This window comes from Hyperolius riggenbachi, chromosome 7, assembly GCF_040937935.1.
Source record: "Hyperolius riggenbachi isolate aHypRig1 chromosome 7, aHypRig1.pri, whole genome shotgun sequence".
Lineage (NCBI taxonomy): Eukaryota > Metazoa > Chordata > Amphibia > Anura > Hyperoliidae > Hyperolius > Hyperolius riggenbachi.
Genome location: NC_090652.1, coordinates 315,588,031 through 315,603,722, shown reverse-complemented (window position 1 = coordinate 315,603,722; position 15,692 = coordinate 315,588,031). Strand labels below are relative to the sequence as shown.

Genomic DNA, 15,692 nt, shown 5'->3' with positions numbered 1-15,692 from the left:
GAGCTTACACTCTAATGCCCTCACCTCAGTCACACACTATTATTATTATACATTTATATAGCTCTGACATATTCCACAGCGCTGTACAGAGATCACTGATCCATTCCTATCAGTCTCTGCACCAGAGGAGCTTACACTCTAATGCCCTCACCTCAGTCACACACTATTATTATTATACATTTATATAGCTCTGACATATTCCACAGCGCTGTACAGAGATCACTGATCCATTCCCATCAGTCTCGGCACCTGAGGAGCTTGCACTCTAATCTCCTCACTTGGCACATTTCACCTGCTGTGATTAAAGAGGAACTTCAGCCTAAACAAACATACTGTCATTAAGTTACATTAGTTATGTTAATTAAAATCGATAAGTAATATAATCTCTTACCCACCCTGTTTTAAAAGAACAGGCAAATGTTTGATTTAATGAGGGCAGCCATCTTTTTGGTTGAAAGGAAGTGACAGGGAGCATGAGACACAGTTCCAACTGTCCTGTGTCCTGAGCACCTCTCCCAGTTGCTAGGCAACGTGAATAACAACATAGGAAATCCCATCATGCTCTGCACAGCATCAGGGGAAAAAAGCCTGGGCTTTTTTTCTTTGATGGGTGGAGCTTAGCTAAAAATGCAGCTAAAAAATGATGCTTTGGTAAGAAAAACAAAGTTCTGATGCTGTGAAACTGTTAAAGAAACACCAAGCCTTTTCAGTTCTGCTGAGTAGATTTTTAGTCCGGAGGTTCACTTTAATGTTTTGTTTTGACACATTACAGCTCCACATTTATGCTGGGATTCTATCTGGCGTGTTTTCTTGTCCTCCTGATCGTGTCCAGTGTGTCCATCATCTACTCCTGTATAAAGGTAGGATATATTGATATTGATACATTGATCTCGGAGTGGTTCATTAAACACTTCCGTACTGATGTAGTTGGAATGTACGTCCTGCTGGTGGCTCTGACCGGACGTAGATTCGCCACCGCACACTCACGCTGTTCTCGCCGCTGTTCCGTCACTGCACCCGCCCGCTCTGCCGTCTCAGTGACAAAAGAGCTTCTGCATCTTGTTCAGGAGCCAGTTTTGATTGGTTCCAGAACCTGTGATTACTGTGAGCCAATCACAACAATCCCAGGGCACAATAGCCCTCTGGTCCCGAAAGGGTTAAGCCCAGGCTGTGATTGGCTGCTCACACTACAGATGCTGTATGAGATACTGTTACCTCCAGCTTTAATGCAGATTGCATTCAGCTTACAAATGGGACGATTGCATGCACTGTCCATTTCGATTGGCCCATTTCTAAAGATTTATGACTGATCGGCAAATAATCTTTGTAAAAAAGTTTACAAAAGACCTCCAAAGACAGCGAAGAAAGATATTTGTCTCTCAATCTTTCAAATACATCCCAGCGGATCTGTTCTGATTGTTTAACCCTTTAGCAGCCAAATAATGTGAAACTTTATTTAGCTGCAATTTTTCCTGCCGCTGGGTAAGTGTGCCTCCCCCGGCCTGGCAGGCTAGCAGGGTATGTGGTAGCCGGGATACCTGTCCCTCTCATACATACCTGTCCGGACGGCTGGATCGCCTTCTTCCTCCACCACGGCGGCAATGTGCTCCCGACATGTCTTATTGGTTCCAATCACATGATATGAGCCAGTAGACCATGTCAGCGTTACATTGCCACCCGGTGGTGGAAGACCGGTAATGGAAGACTCTCTACTATCACTTCCATCACCCCTTCCATTCCCCCTTCCACCACCAGGTGGCACTGTACACTGACTCGGACTCCTGGATCCCGATCACATGTCATATCATGTGATCAGATGTGATCGGGACCCAGAGAACCTGCTGGAAGTTCAGAGCCGCCGGTGGAGGAAGAGGAGAAGCTGTCATAGGGCTGCCACCTCATCCCATTAAATACAGGCTCATATAAATTATACATGCCTTGTGGTTAGTTAGATGCAGTTAAGGCACTGATTATGTGTGAGTAGCCCCAGAACCTGTATAATTCATATGTGTCGGTATTTAAAGAGGAACTCCAGTGAAAATAATGTAATAAAAAAAGTACTTCATTTTAACAAGAATTATGTATAAATGATTTAGTCAGTGTTTTCTCTTTGTAAAATCTTTCCTCTCCCTGATTTACTTTCTGACATTTATCACATGGTGACATTTTTACTGCTGGCAGGTGCTGGCAGTGGAAGGAGATGCTGCTTGCTTTTTTGGCAGTTGGACCCAGCTGTAAACAGCTGTTATTTCCCACAATGCAACAAAGCTCCCACAGTGTGATGTCAGCACCATGGTCCTGACATCACACTGTGGGAGGGGTTTCATCACAATATCAGTCATACAGCGCCCCCTGATGATCTGTTTGAGAAAAGGAAAAGATAATGATTGGGATGCAGTTCAATACTTGGTTACGGTTTCTCTTTAAAGGGATGAGGTGGCAGCCCTGTGTCCGGAGCAAGTAAATATATCTGCTCCCTGCCACGCAATCGTTTGGCTGCACTGGGCTTTGGGTTAACAAGGCGTGTGTGAGATCGCCAGATATTTCATAAGCTAAGTACACACTTAAAGGATACCCGAACTTACATGTGACATGATGAGTTAGACATGGGTATGTACAGTGCTTAGCACATAAATAACTAGGCTGTGTTCCTTTTTTTTCTTTCTCTGCCTAAAAAGAGTTAAATATTAGGTATATAAGTGGCTGACTCAGTCCTGACTCAGACAGGAAGTGACTACAGTGTGACCCTCACTGATAAGAAATTCCACTTTTTTTATCTATTTCTTGCTCTCAGAAGCCATTTTCTGCTAGGAACGTGTTTTATAGTTGGAATTTCTTATCAGTGAGGGTCACACTGTAGTCACTTCCTGTCTGAGTCAGGACTGAGTCAGCCACTTACATACCTGATATTTAACTCTTTCAGGCAGAGGAAGAAAAAAAGGAACACAGCCTAGTTATTCTATCTCATAATGTCACATGTCAGTTCGGGTATCCTTTAAGATAATTGTTGGGAAACAATCCGCTGGGTGACAGTTCAGGGCCCGGCAGCGCTGTAGGCTAGTGACGTGTACGGTCGCCATCGAGGCGGGAGGAGGGACAACGATTGGTACAAGACATGGAGTGAATTCCCATGGGTGGGGGAGCAAAAACAACATTGTGAACAGTCCTGCTCGGGCGTCGGGGGTCATTAGGGTTCTAGCACAACAGATAATGAAGGATTCCTGGCGCCTTAGCAGGATGGATCAGTGGCTGCTGTACACACATAACGATTGTCGGGTGAAATGGTTATCGGCTGTTTCAGCAGACTATTATTGCATATGTGTACATAGCTCTACTTCTTGTGTGCACAGCGCATGCGTGACAAAGGAAGTCAATGGAGAACAGAAGCATTTCTCGGGTCTTTTACATGATCTGACAGTTTGCATGCGTTCAGCATCGCTAGAAAGATCTGTCGTTCAATCCTTCCTGACAAACCAATGCGGCAGATTGATCCATCGATCTCCGAAGACTATTATCTCTCGTGTGTAGCCAGCTTTAGCCGCACACAATCTGCACACGAACGAGAGTTATTACCCTCTCATTGGCTGCCTGTAACTTGTATGCCCCTTTCAGCTGCAGATCGGGGGTCTCCCTCATCTGAATCCGGCTCTGAGCGGTTTAATCCCCTCGTTACGTGTGTCAGATTTATCTTCCGGGCGATTGGATGATATTTCTCCGGGGCCGCGTCTATATTGCCCTGTCTGGAGGTGAGCGATGAGGACGGCGGCTCTCTGGGAGGAAAATAGAGATTAATGATCCAATAAGCTGGCAGCGCACAGCGGGAAGCGCACAATAATGGCCGCGCTCTGATGAGGGCGAATCCGATGACCGCAGAGCGAGGGGGGAGGGGCAGAGATAACGGCGGCATCATTTCCTCGCTTATAAAGTTACATTACTCATCTGTGTGATTCCAAATCAGGCTCTGATAATAACCCTGCATACTGGCATCACTGATTTTAGCTTTGTTTTAAGATACTGGCATGTTACTGCCATTGTCTGCTCTAAAGCCTGGTACACACATCCAATTTTTATTAGCCAAAGATTGGCCATTTTTACCACCTCCATGTACCACGAGGGCCAAGAAATGTTAAATTCTACGTTCTATGAACAAGATTTGTAAATGTGCTCCTGTACTACATGGAAGTGGTAAGATTGGCCAACCAAAACTGGACGTGTGTACCAGGTTTAAAGCTACGTACTCACCAGCTGACGGGTCCAGCAATGTCCCTTGACGACAGTCGTTAAGCAACACCTCTTCCTGCTCACGACGTTGCACGACAGGTGTGAATGGGAATTCAAGCGATTGCAGTACTTTGCACTGAGTTGTCGGGGATCTTAAAGATCCGATCCGCCATGAAGGTCGTTATGGACGCACGACGCTAAGCAACGCTTGCATGATCGTGCACTTGTACCCATGTCACGAGATCACTTGAAACAACCAGTCGTCGCTCAAAAAATCGCCACTTGTCTGGAAAATCGTCAGTAAAGTCGCAATGCGGGTGCACAGCTTAAAGGGGAACTGAAGAGAGAGGTATATGGAGGCTGTCATGTTTATTTCCTTTTAGACAATACCAGTTGCCTGGCAGCCCTGCTGATCCTCTGCCTCTAATACTATTAGCCATAGCCCCTGAACAAGCATGCAGCAGATCAGGTGTTTCAGTGGTTCAGACTTATAAGTCTGATCTGACGAGACTAGCTGCATCTTGTTTCTGGTTTTAATCAGATACTACTGCAGAGAAAAAGACCAGCAGGGCTGCCAGGCAACTAGTATTGATTAAAAGGAAATAAACATGACAGCCTCCATATACCTCTCTCTTCAGTTCCCCTTTAAGAAAGGGTTCTGAAGCGCAGATAAGATCAGCACAGGGATGATAAGGAGTGCAGAAGGATAACTGACAAATAGAGAGAAGGAATGGGAAGACTTGAGAAGCAGTGGAAGCATGTTTGAAAGCTAATTTTTCAAGGGATTGCACTCTCTGGCTGATGCATGCGATTTGCATAAAATTTGCATCTCATTAACCATGTCTAGAAAGTACTTCGTAATCTCTGAGATCAGAGTGTGTAGCAACAGGGCGTTCAGATTCGGTATTGTTAATAGTGTGCCTGTGTCCATTCATACGTTTACGCAGAGTTTATCCAGTTTCTCCCACGTACAGAACATTGGGGCATTTAGCACACATGATCAATGTTATGTACGTGGGAGAAACTGGACAAACTCTTTATATCAATTTTGTTGTGATTGTGTCAAAATTGAACATATGTGTGTGGTACATTGGTTAGAAGAGTCTAAATTTTAATTTGAAAAAAAGTATTGAAATGGTTGAATTTAAAAAAAATAAAAAAAATTGTAATGTGTGTGGTCACCATTAGTCTTCTACACACACTAGATAAAAATTGTTTGAAAAGTCTGACAAACATATTTTTCCATTTCGTATGACAATCGTAAAAAATGTAGCTCAACAACGATCGAACGACATAAGATATTCTGCCCAATCCAATTGGTGGATTAGCTCAGATGACTATTGGGCAGATATTGTGTCGTTGATATCTTCACTTTTTTTTCTGAGCGTGCACGCATGTCATGTAAGATGTTACCTCCTCTTGCACATGTGTGACCAATGTCAATAAAACTATTTGTTGTTTCTTTCTGTCGGGTAACGTCATTTGAGAGACGTTATTAATTTGTGGGCGCAGATTTCTATTTAGCGTGTGTACAGATCTTTCATATTGATTAGATTGTCAGCTCTTTAGCCCAGGATGCCAGACATCTGGCTGAATTCTAATGCCTCTCTGCTCTGATTCCCGCCAGCTCTTTCCGGCTCCGCTGCAGACTTTGTCTAAGAAGATCGTCCAATCCCGGATCAACAGCAGCGCGGTGGGCGTGTTCATCATCATCCTGGTCTTTCTGTCTTCGTTCGTCAACATGGTAATGTCATCCTAGATAGCCGTGTGTCATCAGAGGGGTGCCATGCGGGGAGGGGGAGGGGCAGCCCTCCCCCAAGGACTACTGTCTACTCATGTCAGTTATTATCAGGCAGGGTTCACTCATATGCATGTAAATCCCACATGCAATTTTTTGCTGTTTCGCATATAGTGTTCTATTTTTTGCGAGTTTTGTCCTTTGATTTTTCTGTGGTTTTACAATATTTTTGTACACTCTATGCATTTTTTTTATGCGTTGCGATTTTTCATGCACACCAATGAAATTAATTTACATACTCATGTAGGTAGCTTCAAAACTGAATGTTTTTTTTTTTATTATTTGCATAATGCTGGCCATACATGGTACAATTTTTTTCATACAATCTTACCATTTCTATGTAGTATAAGGATAAATTAAAGAGGAACTCCAGCCTAAACAAACATACTGTAGTTATGTTAATTAAAATAGAAAGGCAATATAATCTCTTACCCACCCTGTTTTAAAAGAACAGGCAAATGGTTGATTTCATGGGGGCAGCCATCTTTTTAGTTGAAAGGAGGTGACAGGGAGCATGAGACACAGTTCCAACTGTCCTGTGTGCTGAGCACCTCTCCCAAGTTGCTATGCAACGTGAATAACCACATAGGAAATCCCATCATGCTCTGCACAACATCAGGGGAAAAAAGCCTGGGCTTTTTTTCTTTGATGGGTGGAGCTTAGCTAAAAATGCAGCTAAAAATGATGCTTTGGTAAGAAAAACAAAGTTCTGATGCTGTGAAACTGTTAAAGAAACACCAAGCCTTTTCAGTTCTGCTGAGTAGATTTTTAGTCCGGAGGTTCACTTTAAGCGAATATACTGAAAGGATAATTCAGGCAGTTCCCTTATATTACATAGAAATGGTAAGATTGTATGAAAAAATTGTACCATGTATGGCCACCATTAAACTGATTTTTCTGCATTTCGTTTGATTTGCAAAACATGCAATTTGCGGATCGCACACGGAAAAGAGCAATGCTACCGCGTGATTTAAATCGCATGAAAAAAAAGGGATATATGCAGGTCAAAATGCGTTGTCATTTAAATACAATGAACTTGAAATCGCAATTCCACATAACGCCAATGTGAATTCTGGTACGTGTGAACGGGCCTCATTGGTTTATACAGCAAACATGAACATATAATACGGATATGACTAAATGTGCCCATTAACGATACAATATTTTTCTCAGATTCAATCAGATTTTTTGCGATGCAATTGTACAGAACACCATGCAGTAGTTGGAGAAACTCGATGGGAAATAATTCTGTGGTTGATTGGAATACAGAATTCTGTCGATCTGAATGTTAGACTTTGTGATCGTCGATCTGTTTATGGGAACAATCGATAATTACCTTCCGATTTCTTATGATCCCGCAAACCTGTTTGGATAATCACATCCGAGGAAAATATTGTAACGTTTCTGGGCACCTTAATACAGACCACATCTAACAAAATATGAAGCGATTACAAGAAACACAACAAGGGAGTTCTCTGCCCTTAGTATAGGAAAGAGACGAGAGGTCAGGTGACACATCCCGTGTCACATTCTGCTTAGAAGGTGAATGATTTAGGTCAGGTTATACTCTGGCCTGAAATGACTTTTGAGGGTAACTTAAAGGTTCTAAGTGTTGGAGAGTGACAGATGTGTTTTGGAACAGAATTCCAGAGGAGGGGTGAGGCACGTGAGATATCCTGTATATGTGAGGAGTTGATTCTAGAGGAGGTTAGTAGCAGAGGATGAGGTTGGGGTGGTATTTGGAAACTAGTGACTGTATTGGGGTGATGGTATCCATATTTCTGCAGAATGTAAATTTGCAATGAATGAGAAATGTCGCAGTTTTATATAAGGCCTCAGCGCTGATATCTGGTTTCTTCTCCTCGCTCAGTTCATGTGCAGCCGGAGGAGTTTGAAGCACTGCCTGGCTGCAGAGTACGGCATCGCCACCCAAAACATCACCCCCTGCTGGCTCCATGACTCCACCCTTAACTACAGCCTGGCCACTGAGAGCGGATTCTGTGGAGACTCCACCCCAAACTGCAACTTCCCAGAGGTAGGACACCATGTGACTAACAAATGACCAATGGTATCTGACTCCTCCCTCTCCAGCAAGGACCTCCCCTGTGCTATGAGGGGTGTGCCCATCTTCCAGAGCAGTTCTGCTGTTGTATGTAACTGATCCATTTCAAAGCGACGTGAATTTGCAAAAAGTGCTGAATGTTACCTTCTCTCTTTGTAAAGTCGCGTTATTTATTTATTTATTTTACTTGTATTTGTAGAATCAAATGTTGCACTTTTACGTACTTACGCGTAATCGTAAACGTATGGAAAGTAGTTACGGTTATGCGCAAAATTCATTATGAATTTGGCAAAAATGTCACATTACAATTTTGCTTTGTAATAAAAAACTTCAGTGGGTAATTATTATTTTGTGAAATTCAAACTCAATACTGCTGTTAAAGTCTTGCGTAAGCTGAGGGTCCATGAAAATAACAGGAATGAAGACCAAATATACTATAGCTAAGACGATGACTAAAAAGCTTATACTGTATTGGAATAATTAAAGGACACCCGAAGTGACATGTGACATGCTGAGATAGACATGGGTATGTACAGTGCCAAGCACACAAATAATTATGCTGTGTTCCTTTTTTTCTTTCTCTGCCTGAAAGAGTTAAATATCGGGTATGTAAGTGGCTGACTCAGTCCTGACAGGAAGTGACTACAGTGTGACCCTCACTGATAAGAAATTGCAACTATAAAAACTTTCCTAGCCGAAAATGGCTTCTGAAAGCAAGAAAGTGTTTTATAGTTGCAATTTCTTATCAGTGAGGGTCACACTGTAGTCACTTCCTGTCAGGACTGAGTCAGCCACTTACATACCTGATATTTAACTCTTTCAGGCAGAGAAAGAAAAAAAGGAACATAGCCTAGTTATTTGTGTGCTAGGCACTGCACATACACATGTCTATCTCATCATGTCACCTCGGGTTTCCTTTAAGAACGTATATAAAGCATTTAATATGGGAAAATGTCAGAATGATAACGATAAAACACACCTGAAGTGAGAGGTATATGGAGGCTGCCATATTTATTTCCTGTTAAACAATACCAGTTGCCTGGCAGCCCTGCTGATCTATTTGGCTGCAGTAGTGTCTGAATCACACACCTGAAGCAAGCATGCAGCTAATACAGTCACACTTCAGTCAGAGCTCCTGATCTGCTGCATGCTTGTTCAGGGGCTGTGGTTATAAGTATTAGAGGCAGAGGATCAGCAGGACAGCCAGGAAATCTGCATTGTTTATAAGGAAATGAAATATGGCAGCCTCCATGTCCCTCTCACTTCAGGTGTGCTTTAAGGGACACAGGAAATCTACAGTAACTAGACTTGGTTGTTAGGATTGCTGCTGGTACTCCATTGTGTACAGTTTATGTTTTTATAACGTTTCTGTTTGAATCTGGCTGCACAAATTGTAAATCAGGATTTTGTGTCATTGTGATCCTCTGTTTTCCCTTCCAGTACTTCACGTCCTGCATCCTCCTCAGCCTCCTGGCCTGCTCCGTGTTCCTGCAGATCAGCAGTATCGGGAAACTCATCCTCATGTTCGTCATGGAGTTTGTCTACGTTCTCATCGTGGAGATCCCGCAGGTGGTGCTCTTCGATAACGCCGACCTGCTGGTGGCAGCCAATGAGATGTGAGTACAGAAACCGGGGCTGAACGGGGGAACAGAGAACCAACCGACAGTACTGGGGTGTAACTGACACAAAGGGGCCTGAACCCTACACTGTCGTGTCTCTTCTAATTCCCCCCATCACTGCCCTCTCTACCCCCCTGAATGCCTCCCCCCCGCGCCTGTCACTGTCCCCCCTACTTCCCCCCCCCCCCCCTGCTACTGCTCCCTCTATCCTCCAACACCCCCTCCCCCCCCCCCGCTACCCCCTCCCCATCCTGTCTGCCACTGCCCCCTCTACTCCCGCCCCCCTTCCTGTCAGTCACTGCAACCTGCAAGGGTTTTATCACCCTTGTGAGATGCCCCCCCAGGCCGTGAGGGTCACCAGGGGGAGGCAAAGGAAGAGTTGTGAGCATTAGGGGCCCCTTGTGGACATAAGGGCCCCCCCATTGCCATCTCTACCCACCCCCTTATTAATAAAGCCTTTCTGCATTGTTTTTCGGTACAGGTAATATACAATGGCCAGTGGATATAATTGTGGCTATCGCTGATCGCTTCTGGAAACACTGTTACATTATATAATTTATGAGTATTCTTGTTTAATGTTTTAGGTATCATAGATTTGCTAACATGGATGCTAACATATGCCAGAGACTTTTGTAATTCTTTAGCTGACACGGTAGGATTCCTCATTGAGCATTCTGCACTGTGCTCTTGCAGTCATCTTTACAGGACGGCCACTCCTAGGTAGAGTAGCAGCAGTGCAGAACTTTCTCAATTCATAGACAATTTGTCTTACTGTGGACTGATGAACTGCAAGGCTTTTGGAGATACTTTTACAACCCTTTCCAGCTATTATGCAAGTCAACAGTTCTTAATCGTAGGTCTTCTGAGAGCTCTTTTGTGCGAGGCATCATTCACATCAGGCAATGCTTCTTGGGAAAAGCAAACCCATAACTGGTGTGTGTTTTTATAGGACAGGATAGCTGTAAACCAACACCTCCAATCTCATCTCACTGATTGGACTCCAGCTGGCTGACACCTCACTCCAATTAGCTCTTGGAGATGTCATTAGTCTAGGGCTTCACATACCTTTTCCACCTGCACTGTGAATGTTTACATGGTGTGTTCAATAAAAACATGGAGACATTGAATTCTTTGTGTGGTATTAGTCGAAGCAGACTGTGCTTGTCTATTTTGTCGTGACTTAAGGGGCCCATACATTAGCCGACCAACCAATCGACCATCCAATTCGATTATTATAATCAAATTGGATGAAAATTGGTGCTGCCAAGTGCATGCCCGACCAACAAAGCGACCAATTTCGGGACAGAAATTGGCCGCACAGTCGATTGCGCATGTTGGAAAATTTTGGGGCCGAAGTTGGTTGGTCGGGTGCGCGGCGCTACGGCAACCGAATTGCGAACGAACGACGAGACGACGAAACCCCCGCCGCTGCCGCTGCAATGTATAAATGTATGCAGTGTAGTGCATTTATACATTACCTGTCCGGTCTCAGCCTCCACGCGGTCTCCGTCCATCTCGCTGGGTTCCGCATACACGCCGGCGGGTCTATGTCTGACGTCAGACGCTATGTACCGCTAGTGTGTATGCGACTTCCCGGCGAGATGGACGGACACCGTGCGGAAGCTGCTACAGGACAGGTAATGTATAAATACACACACCCTACATACATTTATACATTTTGGGGGCAGCGGCAGGGCGGACGCGGCGGGCTCAGCCGATTCCCTGATGATTTCATGCTGGAATCGGACGTGAATCGGCTTGTAGTGTATGGGCAGATTTGACTAGAGATAAATTTGCCTCTTGGTCGAATCTGCCCATAATCATTCAATGTATGGCCACCTTCAGATGATCACATTTTATGACCAATTTGTGCAGAAATCCATATAATTCCAAAGGGTTCACATACTTTTTCTTGCTACTGTACACTGCTTCCCAGGCCAGCTCCCCCTTCCACACACATCCCTTCCCCATTCTCCAGCCACTTTCCCCTCTGTTATCGACTCAGCTGATTTATCACTACCAGTAGGAGTTTCCAGTTGTCCTCCAGCCATTCTCTCCAGCAGATTAATGAGTTGATGTAATGCAGATCCTGCTGCTATGATCTGTATTTCCGTAGCTTCATTATTTGTGAATTAAGAATCATTAATGGGCAGATTATGTGCAGGTTTTGCAGTATTTGTGCAGCAATCTTTAATTTCCTCTTATGAATGTGTTTTTTCTTCTTTCAGAGAATCCAACAACTCAACAGAGCCCTGGTAAGAATCTGTACTTTCTCCTCTCGTATTATATATGTGGATATCTGTGCTGACGCCGGGGGTTATCAGGAGAAACGGGGAGTGAATGATGCTTATCAGGAGAGACGGGGAGCAGGGCCAGATTTGTACTTTTTACCACCCAAGGCCCACTATCACCAGCTGCCCCCAGAACGACAGCATCCTAAACTTCCCCTCCAACACGGCAGGGATTACAGCATAAACTCCTCTGAGGACAGTTAGTGACATGATGGCAGGGATTACATCATAAACTCCTCTGAGGACAGTTAGTGACATGATGGCAGGGATTACATCATAAACTCCTCTGAGGACAGTTAGTGACATGATGGCAGGGATTACATCATAAACTCCTCTGAGGACAGTTAGTGACATGATGGCAGGGATTACATCATAAGCTCCTCTGAGGACCGTTAGTGAAGTGATGGCAGGGATTAGACTGTAAGCTTCTTGGCGAGCGGCACATTCAGTAAGTGACAGGCAGCTCAGAGATCACTAAGTGCCCATTTGCTGCCCCTTCTTCCCCCAAGTGCCAGATTCGGCTGTTGGTAGCTGCCCACCGCTATGTGCAAATTCTGTGTAGCAGGAAGAATGTTCATCAGGCTAACTGTACTACCATCCTGCTGCCCACAGCCTGCATCTTGCTTTCCTGGTGCCCGAGGCCATGGCCTTAGTGGCTTTGCCTGAAATCCGGCCATGATCAGGAGAGGAGGAATGAATGCTGCTTATTTCCACTGTGTTGGAATTTAAGAGTGAATATTCAGTACAAGAAATGGGGGGCTTCATTAGACGACTTTGGAAAGTGTAACATTTGCAATTGAGCATGCCCTGTGATGAGCGTCCCTGGTGCGCAGTGTGCAGAGCAGGGTGGGTTCTCTATTAAGAATGCTCAGTAGTGCTTAGATGTCTGCATGCCCCACTTTAGAGAGCTGGGAAATGGTTGGAAGGCGTGGTCACCCTACGTGAGTCAGTCTGCAGTGCTGGATAATCTCCTATCCGACCCGCTGATGTAGATATCTGAGCAGGTTGGAAGCATTCAGCTCTTCATATTGTTCTTATGTCTCCCCAGCACCGTCCACAGAGTCGCCCTGAAGATCGCCACGCCAATAATAATTACAGTGTTTGTGCTGGCGCTATACCTGCACGCCCAGCAGGTGGAGTCCACCGCCCGCCTTGACTTCCTCTGGAAACTCCAGGTAATGGACATGTAAGCAATGTGTGTAATTACATCCATCACTACTTATAATTGAAGCTGGCATAATAATGTACTTCAATTAATGCTGTCTGTTTGCCCTGTCTCTAATGCTATGTACCACCTCACGATTTTTCCAACGATTTTCCCGATGTCCATCAATTTTTTTTTTTGAGCGACAAGTAGTCATTTACACGATGTCGTGACATCGCTTAGCATTGTGTGGTGAAAAGTGACCGTCACTGAGGATCGGCTCTTTAAGATCCTTGACGACACCCCGTAAAGTACTGAGGTCGCTTGACTTCTCGTTGGCGCCCGTCCTGTAATGTCACGTGACATCTCACATACCCGCTGGCAGGAAGATGAATCGCTGGACGCTTGTCATGAGGGACACCTCGCTGGATCCATCTTCCTGTGTTGTTGCAGTCACTGTGGTGAGTGTGGAGCTTAACTTTGCTTGCCCTCACCCTCTGCTCATGCTCCCTCTCCTACTGTCTCTCTGACCAAACAACTGCTACTTGGGGAACAATGTGCACAATTATGTACACTAGTCTGAGCACTCTTCAGGGGAGCCAGTAGCATTTGGAACTATTATTGTGTATTTATGTAGCACTGACATCTTCAGCACTTTACAGAGTACATAGTCATGTCACTGACTGCTCACTGGAGCTTACAATTTCATCCCTACCATAGTCAAACTGTAATGTCCTACCATATTATTATTATGTATTCATATAGCACTGACATCTTCTGCAGCACATTACAGAGTACATAGTCATGTCACTGACTGTCCTCAGAGGAGCTCACAATCTAATCCTACCATAGTCATAGTGTAATGTCCTACCATATTATTATTATGTATTTATATAGCACTGACATCTTCTGCAGCACATTACAGAGTACATAGTCATGTCACTGACTGTCCTCAGAGGAGCTCACAATCTAATCCTACCATAGTCATAGTCTAATGTCCTACCATATTATTATTGTTTATTTATATAGCACTGACATCTCCTGAAGCACTTTACAGAGTACATAGTCATGTCACTGACTGTCCTCAGAGGAGCTCACGGTCTAATCCCTACCACAGTTATAGTCTAATATTTTCAATATAGGATTGTTTTGGGGTAAACCAGTTGACTTATTAGTATGTTTTTTAGGATGCAGGAAATGTCTGAAGTGTCTGAAGACAGAAACTCCATGCAGATTTTGCCCTGGCCAATGTTCAAGCCTAGGACTCAGCACTAAAATGCAGTAGTGGTACCCACTGAGCCTCTATTCTACTCATAGATATCTGCTCATCCATGTCATGAATTCTGACCCTCTACTACCCTTCCTCCCTCCATTCTACTTCTCTTCTCTTGTATCACTTACACTACAAACACACTGTGCTTATCTCCAGAATGGATTATGAATCAAACCATTAGCCCCAGTGCACACCAAAACCGCTAGCAGATCCTCAAAACGCTAGCGGTTTTTGGAGCAGATTTCAGAGCGATTCTAGGCATGTTTAGAGATGTTTTCTAAACATGCCAAGCGTTTTTGTGAAGCAGATTACAAATACTGTTACAGTAAAAGCTGTTACTGAACAGCTTCTGTAACAAATACGCCTGGAAAACCGCTCTGATCTAGCGTTTTTTCAGAGCGGTTAGCATTTTTCCTATACTTTACATTGAGGCAGAATCGCTTCTTCAAACCGCAAATGTGCAGCAGGAGGCACGTTTGCGGTTTGCTAAAAACCTCAAACCGCTGGTGTGCACCATCCCATTGAAATACATTAGCCAAGCGTTTTTACAGACAGATGTGGTTGGCAGATCGCTGCTAAAACCGCTCGGTGTACACTGTGCCTTAAACCACCTTACCATATCAGCCCTTCAATGTCATGATATACCCACTCCAGTCCTACCCCAACAGGTGGTAACATATTTGCATATCTCATAATGTTTGTGAAAAATTATTTTGAAAGGAAGAATGTCTTGCTTGATAATCCAATCTTGCAATGTGACTGACATTGGAACTTGTAGTGTGGGTGTTGTATTTATTTGAGGTGCATACTGGCAGCATGTGCTGTATGGCATACAATGCTGATCATCCACAAGGCAAACTTAGGCAGCTGCCTAGGGTCTAGAGAGAGTTTAGGGGCCTGGTGGTTGCTGGCTCCCACCAAATCTAACTAAATAAGCCAGGTGACCATCAGTGGAGGGCAAAGTGTTATCTTGCCCAGGGCCCCATTTCATAGTTATCCCTCTCTGATGGCTTATATCATGTGTGAAGTGTTCTATAATGTATATGATTTTTGTTTTATTTTTTATAGGGGGGGGGGGGGGGGGGGGCGCCACAGGATTTCTTGCCCGGAGTGACAAGAAGGCTAGAGGCGCCCCTGTGGGGTACAACGGGCATTGGTTGAGTTTATTACTCAAACCCAGATCAGTTCATTATGAAGTAGCATTAGGGCCCTTTTCCATTCGCTGCAATTTGATCCTGAAACCGGATTGCTCGCATTTTGCCAATCGGAACAGCAACGCGACAT

General features: G+C 44.4%; 1 protein-coding gene across 1 annotated transcript in view; it reads left to right on the top strand.

Moving 5' to 3' along the window:
* Window positions 1-15,692, top strand: part of ADCY5 (adenylate cyclase 5) — a 210,094-nt gene that overhangs the window by 178,123 nt on the left and 16,279 nt on the right. The window contains exons 12-17 of the mRNA XM_068246219.1: window positions 773-860; window positions 5,849-5,965; window positions 7,890-8,054; window positions 9,522-9,697; window positions 11,929-11,955; window positions 13,040-13,166. Of these exons, the coding sequence (XP_068102320.1) occupies window positions 773-860; window positions 5,849-5,965; window positions 7,890-8,054; window positions 9,522-9,697; window positions 11,929-11,955; window positions 13,040-13,166 (700 nt within the window). The remainder of the gene's footprint in view (window positions 1-772; window positions 861-5,848; window positions 5,966-7,889; window positions 8,055-9,521; window positions 9,698-11,928; window positions 11,956-13,039; window positions 13,167-15,692) is intronic.